At 41.6% G+C, this 13,527-nt stretch overlaps 1 protein-coding gene across 1 annotated transcript in view; it reads right to left on the reverse strand.

Annotated features, from left to right (window-relative positions):
* The window catches only part of traf6 (TNF receptor-associated factor 6), a 43,058-nt gene that overhangs the window by 18,692 nt on the left and 10,839 nt on the right, over positions 1 to 13,527 (reverse strand). The window contains exons 3-6 of the mRNA XM_048607292.1: positions 9,820 to 10,140; positions 3,568 to 3,718; positions 2,621 to 2,823; positions 1,090 to 1,177 (exon numbers count right to left, since the gene is read on the reverse strand). Coding sequence (XP_048463249.1) covers positions 1,090 to 1,177; positions 2,621 to 2,823; positions 3,568 to 3,718; positions 9,820 to 10,079 — 702 coding nt within the window. The 5' untranslated portion in view covers positions 10,080 to 10,140. The remainder of the gene's footprint in view (positions 1 to 1,089; positions 1,178 to 2,620; positions 2,824 to 3,567; positions 3,719 to 9,819; positions 10,141 to 13,527) is intronic.

A 13,527-nucleotide genomic window follows, 5' to 3' on the forward strand; every position in this document is an offset into this window, starting at 1 on the left:
TTCAGAACCCCCTTCCCCTCCCCCTTTTCTGATGAAGGGTCTAGGCCCGAAACGTCAGCCTCTCTGCTCCTATGATGCTGCTTGGCCTGCTGTGTTCATCCAGCCCTGCACCTTGTTGTCTTAAAATTATGCATTCTTGTTTTGAACTATCCTACCCTAGGGAAAAAGCCTTTGCTATTCACCTTACCTGTGCCCCTCATGATTTTACGAAACTTCTACAAGGTCACCCCTCAATCCTCTACACTCCAGTGAAAAACATCCCAGACTATCCAGCGTCTCCTTACAATTCAAACCGTCCAGTCCCAGTAACATCCTTGTAAATCTTTTCTGCACCCTCTCCAATTTAATAATATTCTTGTTATAGTCGGGTGACCAGAACTGTACACAGTACTCCAAAAGTGACACCACCGTCCTGTACAGCTGCAACATGACATCCCAACTCCTATATTTAATGGTCTGAGCGATGAAGGCATGCGAGCTAAATGCCTTCTTTACCATTCTGTCCAACTGTGATGCAACTTTTAAGGAACAACGTACCTGAACCCTTTGGTCTCTCTTTTCAACAACACTTCCTAGGGCCCTTCCATCAACTGCGTAAATCCTGCCCATGTTTGTCTTACCAAAACCTCACATTTATCTGAATTAAACTCCATCTGCCATTCCTCGGCCCATTGGCTCAAATGACCCCTTTGTAATTTTAGGTAACTTCCTTCACTGTCCACTATACCACCAATTTTGGTGTCATCCACAAACTTACTAACCACACTTCCTATATTCTCATCCAAATTGTTGAGACAAATTGCAAACAATGGACCCAGCATCAGGAGGGAAGTCTGATTATATCTATTTTATCTTCGCCTCATCACAGAATTATAGTAATGCAGGAAGCAGCCATTGGGTCCATCATGCCTCCACTGGCTCTTTAAATGAACAATTCACTTAACGCCCGTTCTCACCTTCTCTCTGTAATTCTGCACATTCTTCCTTTTCAGAAAACAGTGTAATCCCCTTTTGTATGCCTCCACCACAGGCCTTTGTAAGAGAGTGGCCAGGTAGCTGGCTTCACAAGAGCTGGTGTAAGTAGGATACCTGACACAAGATGACTTCCATCAAATTTCCTCCCTTGCTTTGTGTCACACTTATCAAGAGTGTGCTTGGCTCCATCTGTACAGAAAAACTTCATAAGCAGCACATGACCAGTCTGACTTTAAGATGCAACCTCACTATTTAAAAACAGGGGTGTGACCTACATATTACAAACACTGATAACACTACATTGGCTATCCAATAGGTTTTTCCTCTGCTTTCCTGTTGTTGAATTGGATGACAATGCACTGCTGGGATAATCAAGTCACAAAGTGTAAGATATTAATGCTCTATTAAAAAAACAGGAGTAGGAGACCATCATAGACTGTGTAAATTCTGAATTCAGGCATGAAGCAGCATTAGCACTCTTGCTGCTGGATCAAAAGGTTATAGGTTCATATCTGACTCCGACGATTTGGGCATATAATCTAGGCTGACAAACTTCAGTACAGTACTGATAATCAGAGGGACTGATTTTCAGATGAAAAGGTATATTTGGCTCCATCTTCCCCTTGAGGTGATTGTAACAGATCCTATGACACCATTTTGAGAAACATTATGGGAGAGTTTACTGATGCCTTGATCAGTATTTACTCCATAACAAACATTTCTAAAACATTAGTAAAAACAGAAGTGCTGGAGAATCTCAGCAGGTCTGACAGCATCTGTGCAGAGAGAAACAGAGTTAAGATTCAAGCCTGATAGGACTCTTCTTCAGAACTGAAACTTCATTCTAGAATCAAAATGTTAACTCTGCTTCTCTTTCCACAGATGCTGCCAGACCTGCTGAGGTTCTCCAACACTTTCTACTTTTATTTCAAATTTCTAGCATCTGTAGTATTTTGCTTTTATGCTAAAACATTGTCCAGCCATTATCGCTTTGTTGTATGTGGGAATTTGCCTTGTACGAATTATCTGCTGTGTTCCTGACTACACTTTGGGAACTGCTTCATTGGCTGCATGGTCATTGAGGTTGTGAAAGCGAACACATAAATGCAAGATCTATTTATTCCCAGCAGTAGCGGTGCTGGTAGAGAGCAGAACTACCACTCCATTCTAACATAGGTTCACATTCACCATCTCCCCTGGCCTCTAATTCCTTATCTCTGCAGGGTGAGCAGGGAATGGATGCAGGGAGAGTGAGAATTCTCTCAGACACATTTGTTCACTTAGGAGCAGCAACCGGGCAGATTCCTGAGAAAAGACTTCTTTCAGCCTCCATGTTTAGAGAATGTCAGAAACAGCAACTTGCCACTCACTTTTATTTCATTTAGAAATGTCACCCATTTTGAGGTGTGCCCGTAGCGAATAACAAGCACAGTTCCAAGTGTATTCAACTGGATTTGCACCTGTGCCCAACCCACTTCATGTGCCCTCAGTGTTGATGGCTGGGGCACACAGTATCACACAAGAACAATGAAGAAAGGGGAACAAAACAAAACAGTTTCAAATGGGGAAGTGATACTAGAACATTTTAACTTCTCAGCTAGTGGCAGGAAGACCACAGAACAGATAGGCTGCCTGTGTTCCCAGCTAGAGGAGGGTAGAGATGTGGAGCAAAAAAGAAAAGTAGCCTGCCTTTTTGTCCTGATAGGCCATCAGCATGGCACAGTTCTCACAGGCAACACGTCTCTTGGGACAGTCTGATTCCATGTGCCCCTGCAGTTCCTTTCGCCACAGCAAAGCATCACATTGAGGACAGTCAACAAAGGCGTACTCACACTGCTCCTGGTGTTCCTGTAACACACACAGCACAAAGAGGTTCACTGGCAAGGAAACAGCTTTCTTCATACTGTAAATGGTCACAAATACTCAGCTGACACCAAGAACCAACTTAAATTTTGTTTAGCAGGTCAATATACTGCCCTCCCACTCCTTCTCATCCAGAGAATACCTCGAGGTTTGCTCACATCACAGCAATCTGGCTATAACTGAAGCAAAGTGATTGAAATTGTGATTGGAATGCTTTCCTCAGCAGTAACGAAACTTGTAATGCCCACAATACAGAATAGTATTTGTTTAAAATTAAATCAGCTCAGTTCTCGTCAAACTTCACTTGGCCCCACCCGACGGCAGCCTCTCCCCACTCCACGATCAGACCTCCAATGGACTGAGTCTTGCTGCTTGTGGAAGGGAAAGCAAATTGCACTGATTAGGTCTGTACAGCTAATGACTGCAGTGAACCCAACTCAGACTGGATCTGTAGAGTCAATTACCACATTAGACAGGGCAGTGACATACTGAAACTGGCTGGTGTTTTGACATCACATTGAGAAAAAGTGGACTTTGTGGAATTTACATTGACCATCTGTAGACCGAGAATAAAATTAATATTAATAGACAAAACATACAAATTAAAACAGGGAGCTACATCTCTTTTTTCAACAAGTATTGTCCTGTTAGAATCAGGTATTCAACTCAAAAACAAAAACAGAATAATCAACATCAATAAATCAGAATGGATAATAAAGAAAAAACAACCTCCAAATGTCGTAGCTCCATTTTCTGATAACAGCCCTTGTTGGGACACTTTACTGTCAGGGAAAGAATTTCCCGTTTTGCAAAATTATCTGGGAAAAGTTGGGCTTCTGTCAACATCTCATTGTCCACGGGGCACTTGTGTCCAGCATCCCTGTAAGATTTCATAAAACAAAAAAAAAATGGTTAAAAGCTTCAGACAACTCTCTCTGGACACTCTCCACTCCTGCAGCAAACAGTTTTTGATGGTACTGATTGGGAGATAAATAGTGGTCAACAAACTGGGAAGAATTCTCCTGCTCTTCTTTGAACAGTACTGAGGGATAACTCACATTCACTTGAAAGGACAGACAATGTCTGTTTTAACATCATGTCTGAAGGACAGCATCAGAGGTAGTGCAGCTCTCCCTCAGTTCTGCTTTGAAGTATCAGCCAGGAATTCTCAGGAGTGAAGTTTGAACCCACAGACTTCTGATCAAGCAGCGGAATCTAGCAGCAAGCCAAGATTGACACTATACAAGGGGTCCCCAGTTGAAAAACAACCGATTTATAAAAGTCCACAAATGCAATTTCATTCAATGATGTAATTCTGATGACTCCACAAACAAACATTTCCTGTACTTATGAACGGCTCCTTTCCACTGTCCTGCATTGTGTTCCGACTTGAGCACAAATCAACTTGCAAATGGACTCCAGAACAGAATCCATTCGCAGCCCATATGTAAAAACTGTGAAAAATCATTGCAGCTCTCATGTGACAGAGAAATGTCACAATGTCACGGCTTTAGTAAAGGCATGCTGCTGTCCTGGAATGCTTTGTTCACACTTTATGTAATATTAATGCTGGCTCTAACACAAGCTTAAAATATCAGGAATGGAAATAAAAACTACATCCTTCTCAGAGTTTTATTTCTATTCCTGATTAAAGGAATCTGAACCTACCCAGTAGGACACCGAGGGCTTGACCAACACAAAACAGCTCCCTCTTACACAGCGTTTCCTGGTATTACAGGGGCAAAGACAAACTCATTTTATGCAGCAGGATGCAAACTTTGACAAACAACCTGAGGCTGTTAGGGGTCATTCTGGACTATGAATTTAAAGGTGGCAGCAGGAGGCATCCTTTGAGGTTGGTGGCAGCTCACCTTTCAAAGCAAAAGTCAAAAAATATTCAGATTGGAATGTGCCAGCATTAAATCATCACACGTATTCAAGAAAGGCAGAAACCTGTTCCGCAGGCAACCACGTGAAACGAACACAACATGAAATGTAAATGATCTGAGATGGCCAGGCACAGACTGCACATTGTTACCATGGTACACACAGGAACTTACAGATTGTTGGACAGGGAACAGTAGGTACATAAAAACATTGAGAAAGTATCTTTAAAAACCAAAAGAACTGCGGATGCTGTGAATCAGGAATAAAAACAAAGTTGCTGGAAAAGCTCAGCAGGTCTGGCAGCATCTGTGAAGAGAAAAAAAAAAGAGTTAACGTTTCGGGTAACTCTTTCTTTCTTCACAGATGCCAGACCTACTGAGCTTTTCCAACAACTTTGTTTTTGAGAAAGTATCTTTAGTCTTCTGCCCCAGCCACTGATCCCATTCACCTCCAAGTTCACTACTGCATGTTGATTCTTAGCACCCTATTTGAATCCAGCTTCCCATCTCATACCCTCCCAATCACCAAGACCCCTTCATTCTAGCTTCACAACATTAACAGCTTCAGCTCTTGCCTCAGTCCACCGACATCCGAAACCCTCAATTATATTTTCGGTCAAGACCAGAAGTAATATTCAGCACTGTGAAAACCACACAAAGCCCTAGTTCGCCCCTCATTCTGCACTCACTGACCCACTTCACAATCCCAGAAGTTTCAATTTCTTACCTTGAAGATTAAGTTTCTTCATGGAACTTGGCCTTAGAAGAATTCTGCATGCCTCTGACTCTAGCCTCTTGCGGATGCTCTGCCTTGTCCAGCATTTGGCCCTGCAGACCGGAAATCACTCCCTGAAACTCTACTGCACTGTCTCTTTCTGCCATTTTGAACTAATCTTAAACCGGTAATCACCTCTCCTAACATCTCTCCTTTCAGTTGGGGTTTCTAGTTCAGCAACCCATCGCACCTTGAAATGAGACTGATATTAAAGCAACAGTCAACTCAGAAAATAGACACACTTCAAAAAAGAAAGCTTTAATTAGTCACTATGTTTGCAGAAATGGTTACACTACAAAACATAGGAGTAGAGGTAGGCATTTACCCCCTCAAATCTGCTCTGCCATTCACCAATCCTCAACACTGCTTTCCTGCCTTTGTCATAACCATTGATTTCCTTACTGATTAAAAGTTGGTCTATTTCAGCCTTGAATATAGTTAAGGACTTAGCCTATTAAGCACTGTGCAATAAAGAATTCCACAGATTCACTACCCTCAGAGAAGAAATTCCTCTTCATCTTTGTCTTAAATGTATGGCCCCTTATTCTGAGATTATGCCCTCTGGTCCTAGGCTCTTCAAAAGGGGAAACAATGAGCATAGGCCCAACTTACTCAACCTCTCCTCATAAGACAGCCCTGGGATCAACGAGAGAACTTTCTCTAGAGTGCATCCAATGCCAGCATATCTTTCCTTAGATAAGGAATCAAAGCCATTCACATCATTTTCAGAAGCTGAAGACTGCTTTGAATTGGCAGGGGAATTGTGCCAATCCAGAGTAAAATAATTGGTTAAGATTAAACTCATTGCACAGATACAGGGCAGCCAGAAAACTAATTTTGTTCGTTAGAACTTAGGAAGACCAAATCAAGAAAAAGGCATAAAAGCTGCCAAAGACGAAAAGGACTGAAAAGGACTGAAAAAGATAAGGAGTCGTGATCATCAGTAAAGTGATGAAAGGGGCTATCAACAGTGTTACCAAGAAGCACCTACTTATCAATAACCTGCTCATTGTCACTCAGTTTGGGTTCTGCTTGGCCCACTTGGTTCCTGATTTAAATACAGCCTTAGTTCAAACAGGGACAAGAGAGCTGAATTCCAGAGGTGAGGTGAGAGTGACTGCCCTTGACATCAAGGTCACTTTCGACTGAGTGTTACATCAAAGAGCCCGAGCAAGTCAGTGAAACTTAGGTAGAAAACTCTCACCAGACAAAGAATCAATTACCTTGGTACTGGAGCTCCTCAGGGCAGTGTTCTGGATCCAACTATCTCAATTGCTTCATCAACGACCTTCCCTCCATTACAAGGACTGAAGTTGGGATGTTCACCGAAGATTGAACAATGTTCAGTACCACTCAAAACTACTTAGGTACTGAAGCAGTCCATGCCCAAATGCAGCAAAACCTGAACAATATCCAGGCTTGGGCTGATAAGTGATAAGTAACAAGCAACATGCATGTTAAACATGTGCCACTCAATGACCATTCTCAATGACAAAACTTAACTATTTCACTTTGACATTCAATGGCATTACGATCACTGAATCCCCAATTATCAATATCTTGGGGGTTACCATTGTCCAGAAATTGAACTGGGCTAGTCAGTTAAGTATAGTGATTACAAGAGCAGTTCAGATGCTAGGATTTCTATGGCAGGTAACTCATCTCCTCACTCATCAAAGCCTTTTGACAATCTACGAGGTACAAGCCAGGAATGTGATGGAATATACCCAACACGCCTGGACAGGAGCAGCTCCAAAAAGACTCAGTAAGCTTGACACCATCTAAGACAAACTGTTCACTTTGAAGGAAACATAGATTGTGGAGCTCTAGCTTTATCGCCAACCTATGCCTCTCTACAGTTAAACAGATTTATGATTTGAAACCAGAACCTTCCTCATTTTGCAAAAAAATCAAAATGAGGTAATACGTTACAATAGGTTGTTCTCACTGGGACAGAGAATGGGCTAAATTTTCTCTCACTCCCAGCATGCTCAGCTAAGGGTGATTGAAGTGTCTCAGTATTTGCTTCTAAAACTGAAAAACCCATTATTGTGCTCTAAGCACCAAGAACTTCCAGGTCCACAACAGACGTAAAACTCTCAGTTTCTGCTAAGTAAAGCAACTTTACCGCAATATCAGAACAGCATTCGTTACAACACAATGTTCCTTCTACAACGCTGTGAACCTCACTATTCTTTACAGCATCAACCATTGTGGCTTTTTTAAAAAATTCTCTTGTTGGATGGGAGCGTCACAGCATTCATTGGCTGACCCTAGTTGTTCCTCAGAAGGTGAGCCACTGTAGTACATTGCTTAGATAGAACCACAATGCTGTTCGGCACAGAATTCCAGCAATTTGAACCAGCAACAACGAAGGAACCAGAACCCATCTGGTTCATTAATGTCCTTTAGGGAAGGAAACTGCCATCTATATCTGGTCTGACCTATGATTCCACACCCACAGCAATGTGGTTGACTCTTAGCTATTTTCTGGGCAATTAGAGAAGCGAAATAAATGCTGGCCTATGCAGTAATGCCCACATGCCATGAATGAATAAACAAAAATACAGTTATCTCTCACTGAACACTCCTGATCGGTTCTTAAAAAGCAGTGTTATAAACTCTAGAGTATCAAATAAAAGTCACTTTCCCATAAGAAACAACATAATAACCCATAACTCTTAATGGGTTATATTAGAGACATATAAATGGTATATGAAAAATCTACTGGCTGCCTCAAACGTAACTAGCCCAAACTAGTCCTCGCTCTCTTTCACCAAATTACTTTCCAATTGCTGCTTCCCACTTGTCACTTGCCTCTTCAGACTCCACCACTCCCTCCAGCTTGAGGCCCCTCACAATCCTCTGAGGAGCAGCAGGCAAATGGGTTGGCTTAGCAAAGTGGTGAAGGGTAGGGTGGTGGAAGAGCTAATTGGTGCTGTACAGAAAAAACACAGCCTGTACTTGCACCATTCTTGGCATTAGAATGAAAATGGAGGCAGTGTTATTTAGGTAAATTCTATTATTTACTAAGTGCACTAAAATGGAATGTGCTTTAAACAAGGAAAGACCTGTAAAAGGTGTGCGATGAGTACTAGCAGTTTTATAGATCATTGTGGTGATGGTTGGCTCACTGCTGCTGGCTGAAACGCAAAGAGAAAAAAGCATCCCCCTACTAGAAGGTCTTCTGGCAGATTTGAGAATGACAAATAATACTAAAACCTTTAACGATGAGCTACATGTGAAAACTCAGCAATACCAATTATGTGGACCAACATAGGCTGCAGCAAAATTATAATCTTTGAGAGTACTTCGAACGCATGCAAAGTAACCACAAGCAAATTTGACTATACAGTCCCAAATTAAAATTGTCTGCAAATTTAATTTATGAACGATCCCATTTTGATGTTATTTGTATTATTTAATTCAAATTTTTGAATAATTCAAGTAGCTGATGTTGATCTGTCAGGGGGCAGACTGCAATTGCTGCTTAGTACGAGATTTACCATTGTTAGAAACCCGGAAATTTAGTTCAACTGAGAATGCTTGGGTGAGTTGTTAAAGAATATTCCTCTGATTATGAACTCCTCTGAAATATTTCGCAGGCCTGTACAAATGTTGCTCAGTTTCTCAGTATTATTTAATCATTCAAGTAACATTTTTGCTTTTGATTAAGTCAAATTGACAACTTTCAAAGCAACAACAGATTAGTACGAATTGAAAGCAATGACAGTACTCAGTATTATAATAGTACAAAATCACTATACAAACCCAAATTGAATTCACCTTAGTATTCCAGTAGAAGCTGGCCTCAACCTCCCCTCCTTGCAAATATAAATGTGAGATTCACGGCTGAGGTATTTGAAGCATCTACGTTCATGAAGAAAGGGGAGCATTCAGGAGAGTTAGTAGTGAACATCCCTTCAGCTACTAGTATGGGACTATCAATTACTGTTAACTTATATAATGCAGGCGGATTGTATTATTTTTCCTTCTCTTCTCGTGGATCCAGGCAAGTCTGTCTAGACTCATGGTGACTCCAGTTTGATAACCACTGCAGTAACACAACCCTACGACTGGACACAGCCTTAGCGATCTTTGTGCTTAAGGTGACTCACTGTATCACTTGCTCTCATTAAACATTAAAGGTAATGATAACTCTCTTCCCTAACCCTTAATTGAATCTAAATCACTTCGTGGTCACCCTGGCACAGGTACAAAGCAGGAGATCTGATTTATCTGATGAAGGTGGTGAAGGTGCGAAGGATGATGGAGGATCGTCACTGTTGCTGTACATAAAGGATAAAGAAAACCACTGACCTAATAGATTTTACAATGCAACCTCGACAGAACCTGTGGCCACAGGGCGTCTGCACCGCCTCCCTTAATGCCATCAGACAAATCGGGCACTCGTATTTGTTTTCCAGTGGTGGGTCAAATTCCACATCGTAGCCCTGCATCTCCTCAAAGACAGTCTGGGAGTACTGCCCATGGTTGCTGCAATCGTCCCTTGTCCCACTGCTCACCGTGCAGCACGAGCTCTGGAATGCGGATTCACGGCCGCTGTCACAGTCCACCATGTTTGTGATAAATGCCAGATGTGGCACACACTGACCTCAGTGTGCAGAGTGAGTCATCATCCTATAATGGAAAAGCACATTAGAGAAGATCAGGAATATACAAAAAGACGCATTCACATAACAAGTGTATCTCACCATGACACTCGGAATCTCTGCGAACAACTGAACAGGTAACCAATTCATACTCAGAAGAATGAAGGTCTTCTTGATAGTGGAGTTTCCCTTGTTTTGCTCATTAATAGCATGCTTAGCTGCTTAGATGGACAGTATTTAAAGTGGTTCTGAAGAGGAGTATGGCAGACTTTTTCACTCTACATTGATACTGCCAGACCTGCTGAGTTTCTCTAGCATTCTGTGTGTCAAGTTTCTAGCCTCGGCAGTATTTTGCTTCTAATCAAGTGCTTATAATTGGGTTGCCCCTTCAATAGTGCTGCTCAGACGCTCTCTATAGAGAAGTAAAAACCACAGTTAACTAGGAGTTAACTGGGGGCAGGGTATTGATGACTGCTCATAATCTATGTCTCTTGCCTTTGGAGAAAGGTAAGGTTACCCAGATTGAAAAAAAAGCAAGTAACAGTTTTATTTTTATATTTTGTTAATTTGTTCAAAAGATCTATAGTTATGAAAGATCTTGCATAGGTATCCATTTCCTGTCTAACTTTGGCTAACTTCCTTTTGTCATGATTTTTGGGCACTTTTTATGTCATTATTTAATGGATACGAATAATTGGAATGGAAATGCAACAATGTAGTTGCAGGCTCTGGCTTGTAGATGACAACAATGAAATTTTTGATATCGACCTCCTAATGTCATTATTGTAATGGAGTGTTTGTTCCCAATACAGGAGATAGGCTGCTGCTGTTAAAAGTGGCCTCAGTGATCCATGTGAATATGCAGTTGAACCCATTACAGTGCCGCACCATTAGTAAAATGCAGCTTTTGATGTACATTCTACATGATCTCGTTAGTTGCATAGTAAACCTCTTCAAATGCTTTAGATTGCAAAGGAATAACTGCCTGATTGTTTAAAGATAAAATAATCAATAAGGAGACAATTGGAATAAGGGCAGCCAATCAAGCTGGAAATGTTTCAACATCAAGCAATGTTGAATAATTCTTGTGTCCACACTTTCAACTATATCAATTTAAACGTTCTTTAAAGAAATATGCGCTGATAAATCACCTGAGTAATGACCTCTCACTCAGTCAATTTTTAACCGTCTATAAGATTTGGGTTTGAGGATGATGCATAGTGAGATGACCATCTATGGCAATGAAATCAAGGAGGTGTTGAAGAGTCAGTTGCACCCTTGCCGACCACATCTACCTCCGAACTTGGACAACGGATTTGTCCTTGCTTCATGCCAACTCCATAGCTCACTATCACCTTCAAGAGCAATTAGGGAGAAGCCTTGCCAGTGCTACCCAGATCCCAAGGATTAGAAGGATTGAGTTTAAATTAAACACCCTGACATTGTGCAAGCATGCATGGTGCTCCACCAAACAGTGGCATTATGAGAATGCATTTCGAGTGTCAATCTAAATAAGGAAAATACTTCAAGAAACGCATTGGTGTATATGAAATGAACCACCTAGCACAGCCTTGAGTTACTCTAAATAATTAGAATGACAGGATAATTGAAACTTCCCTCCTCTTGCAAAAAGAACAACAGGTGTCCAGCTTAAAAATTGCATCCACTTATTAAAAGACTTTTTTTTTTAAAAGCGCCCCTGACAAATACTCCAAGTGTACGAGAAGCAGCTGTACCAGGCACCTACTGCAACAAGTACGTCTACTAGGCCATAAAATGTCAAACCACAACTTCATAGTCAACTGTAAACAGCCACCCAGTTCTTCTTGCGGCGTAAGCAGCAGCAGCAGAGACTGGACATATCCGGAGTGCATATCAAGGGGCAGAGTAAAGTTAACCAACCTTGCAACTCTGCATATTGTTGCTTTACTTCCTGCCACCTTATAAGGGAATGCCTTCACTTCAGTGATTCAGTGGTAGCAATGTAGTGGAAACACGCCTGACGTGTTATCAGTGAAAGGAAGGGAAAGTGCTCTAGTGATTCTTCTCGAATTCTTTGAAGGGACAAATATACACAAAATTTGCTTGTTGTTTTTCCTCTTCTGAATCCCCTCTCTTCTACCATTTAATTTCTCCTGGTTCTTACAGTTGGTTTATTTCAGTCCCAAGTACAAATTAACTAGTAGTTTAAAACCTCCATGGCTCATTCTCTGATCATACCATTTCTGAATGAGAACTGCGTCTTTGTTCCAATTTAGCTTCCAAGTTTCTGGACTTGTGGACATCAAGACCATGCAGTAGAAACCTGACTTGGGCAATGGCAACAAATGGATGAAATTGGATTGGCTGCCTGTTGCAAAATGGAATTAAACATCAGGCGCTATGAACGGGTGACCAGTTAATACTCTATTATTATTGCTTCTGCACGGGAGTACACAAAGACTCAGCCCTGTGTCTCTGATCTGCAGCTCTGATCTTACATTTTCTTTGCTGAGCAAGTGACTGGTCTACTTGCTTTCCATATTTGGCTACCATCCAATTCCTGGGCAGTGAGTTGCTTTCCTGGGTAGAAGCACACTCTTTCACGGTTTCTGGAGGTTTTAGTAATTTCCAATTTCGCCACTATATTTTTCAATGCTCTGCAACTGATTCTGCAACACCTCCTGGATTTCATTGCCATAGGCAGTCGTTTCACAATGCACCATCCAAGCCTCTACTCTTCAAATAGCTCCTGGGCTTCACTTGCCGACCACATCTATCTCCGAACTTGGACAACGATATGTCCCTGCTTCATGCCAACTCCATAGCTCACTATCACCTTCAAGGGCAATTAGGGAAGAGCCTTGCCAGTGCTACCCAGATCCCAAGAATCAATAAAAGACATTTCTGCAGTTTCCAGTCTGCGTATACACAGTCTTCACATCGCCTTGGGAGTCCAAGACTCCAATGAAACCATTACTTACCTTCAATCTATACATTCTCCAATGCAGCTTTTATTTTCACTCCTCAAAGTCCAAGGGATATAAGATTTGACAGAATATGACAGACAACTGGCTTCACTATTTACTGCCAAACCTGGCTCAAACATAAAGCAGTGATGACGTCGAGCTATCTGCTACAGGGCCACACAGGTATACAAAAGATAACCACCTGCTTCTTTCCTCTCCTAGAAAACATCATCTTGAACCCATTTCCTGTCTTCTCCAGCTTAAACGCCAACATATATGACAAGCTTTGGACTTCTCTAGCAGTAAAATTGAGGTCATCCATAGGAAAGATGAAAACTAGGGCTTACTGCACTTCTCCAGTGTTCAATATCATGTCTGAGTGTCTAATTCCGCTCCACCATTCCCTACTACCCAATACACTTTGGTTCCTTTAGCATCCAAAAACCCATATACCTCCACTGTGAACG

The sequence above is a fragment of the Rhincodon typus genome, chromosome 17, assembly GCF_021869965.1.
Source record: "Rhincodon typus isolate 14 chromosome 17, sRhiTyp1.1, whole genome shotgun sequence".
NCBI classification, from domain to species: domain Eukaryota; kingdom Metazoa; phylum Chordata; class Chondrichthyes; order Orectolobiformes; family Rhincodontidae; genus Rhincodon; species Rhincodon typus.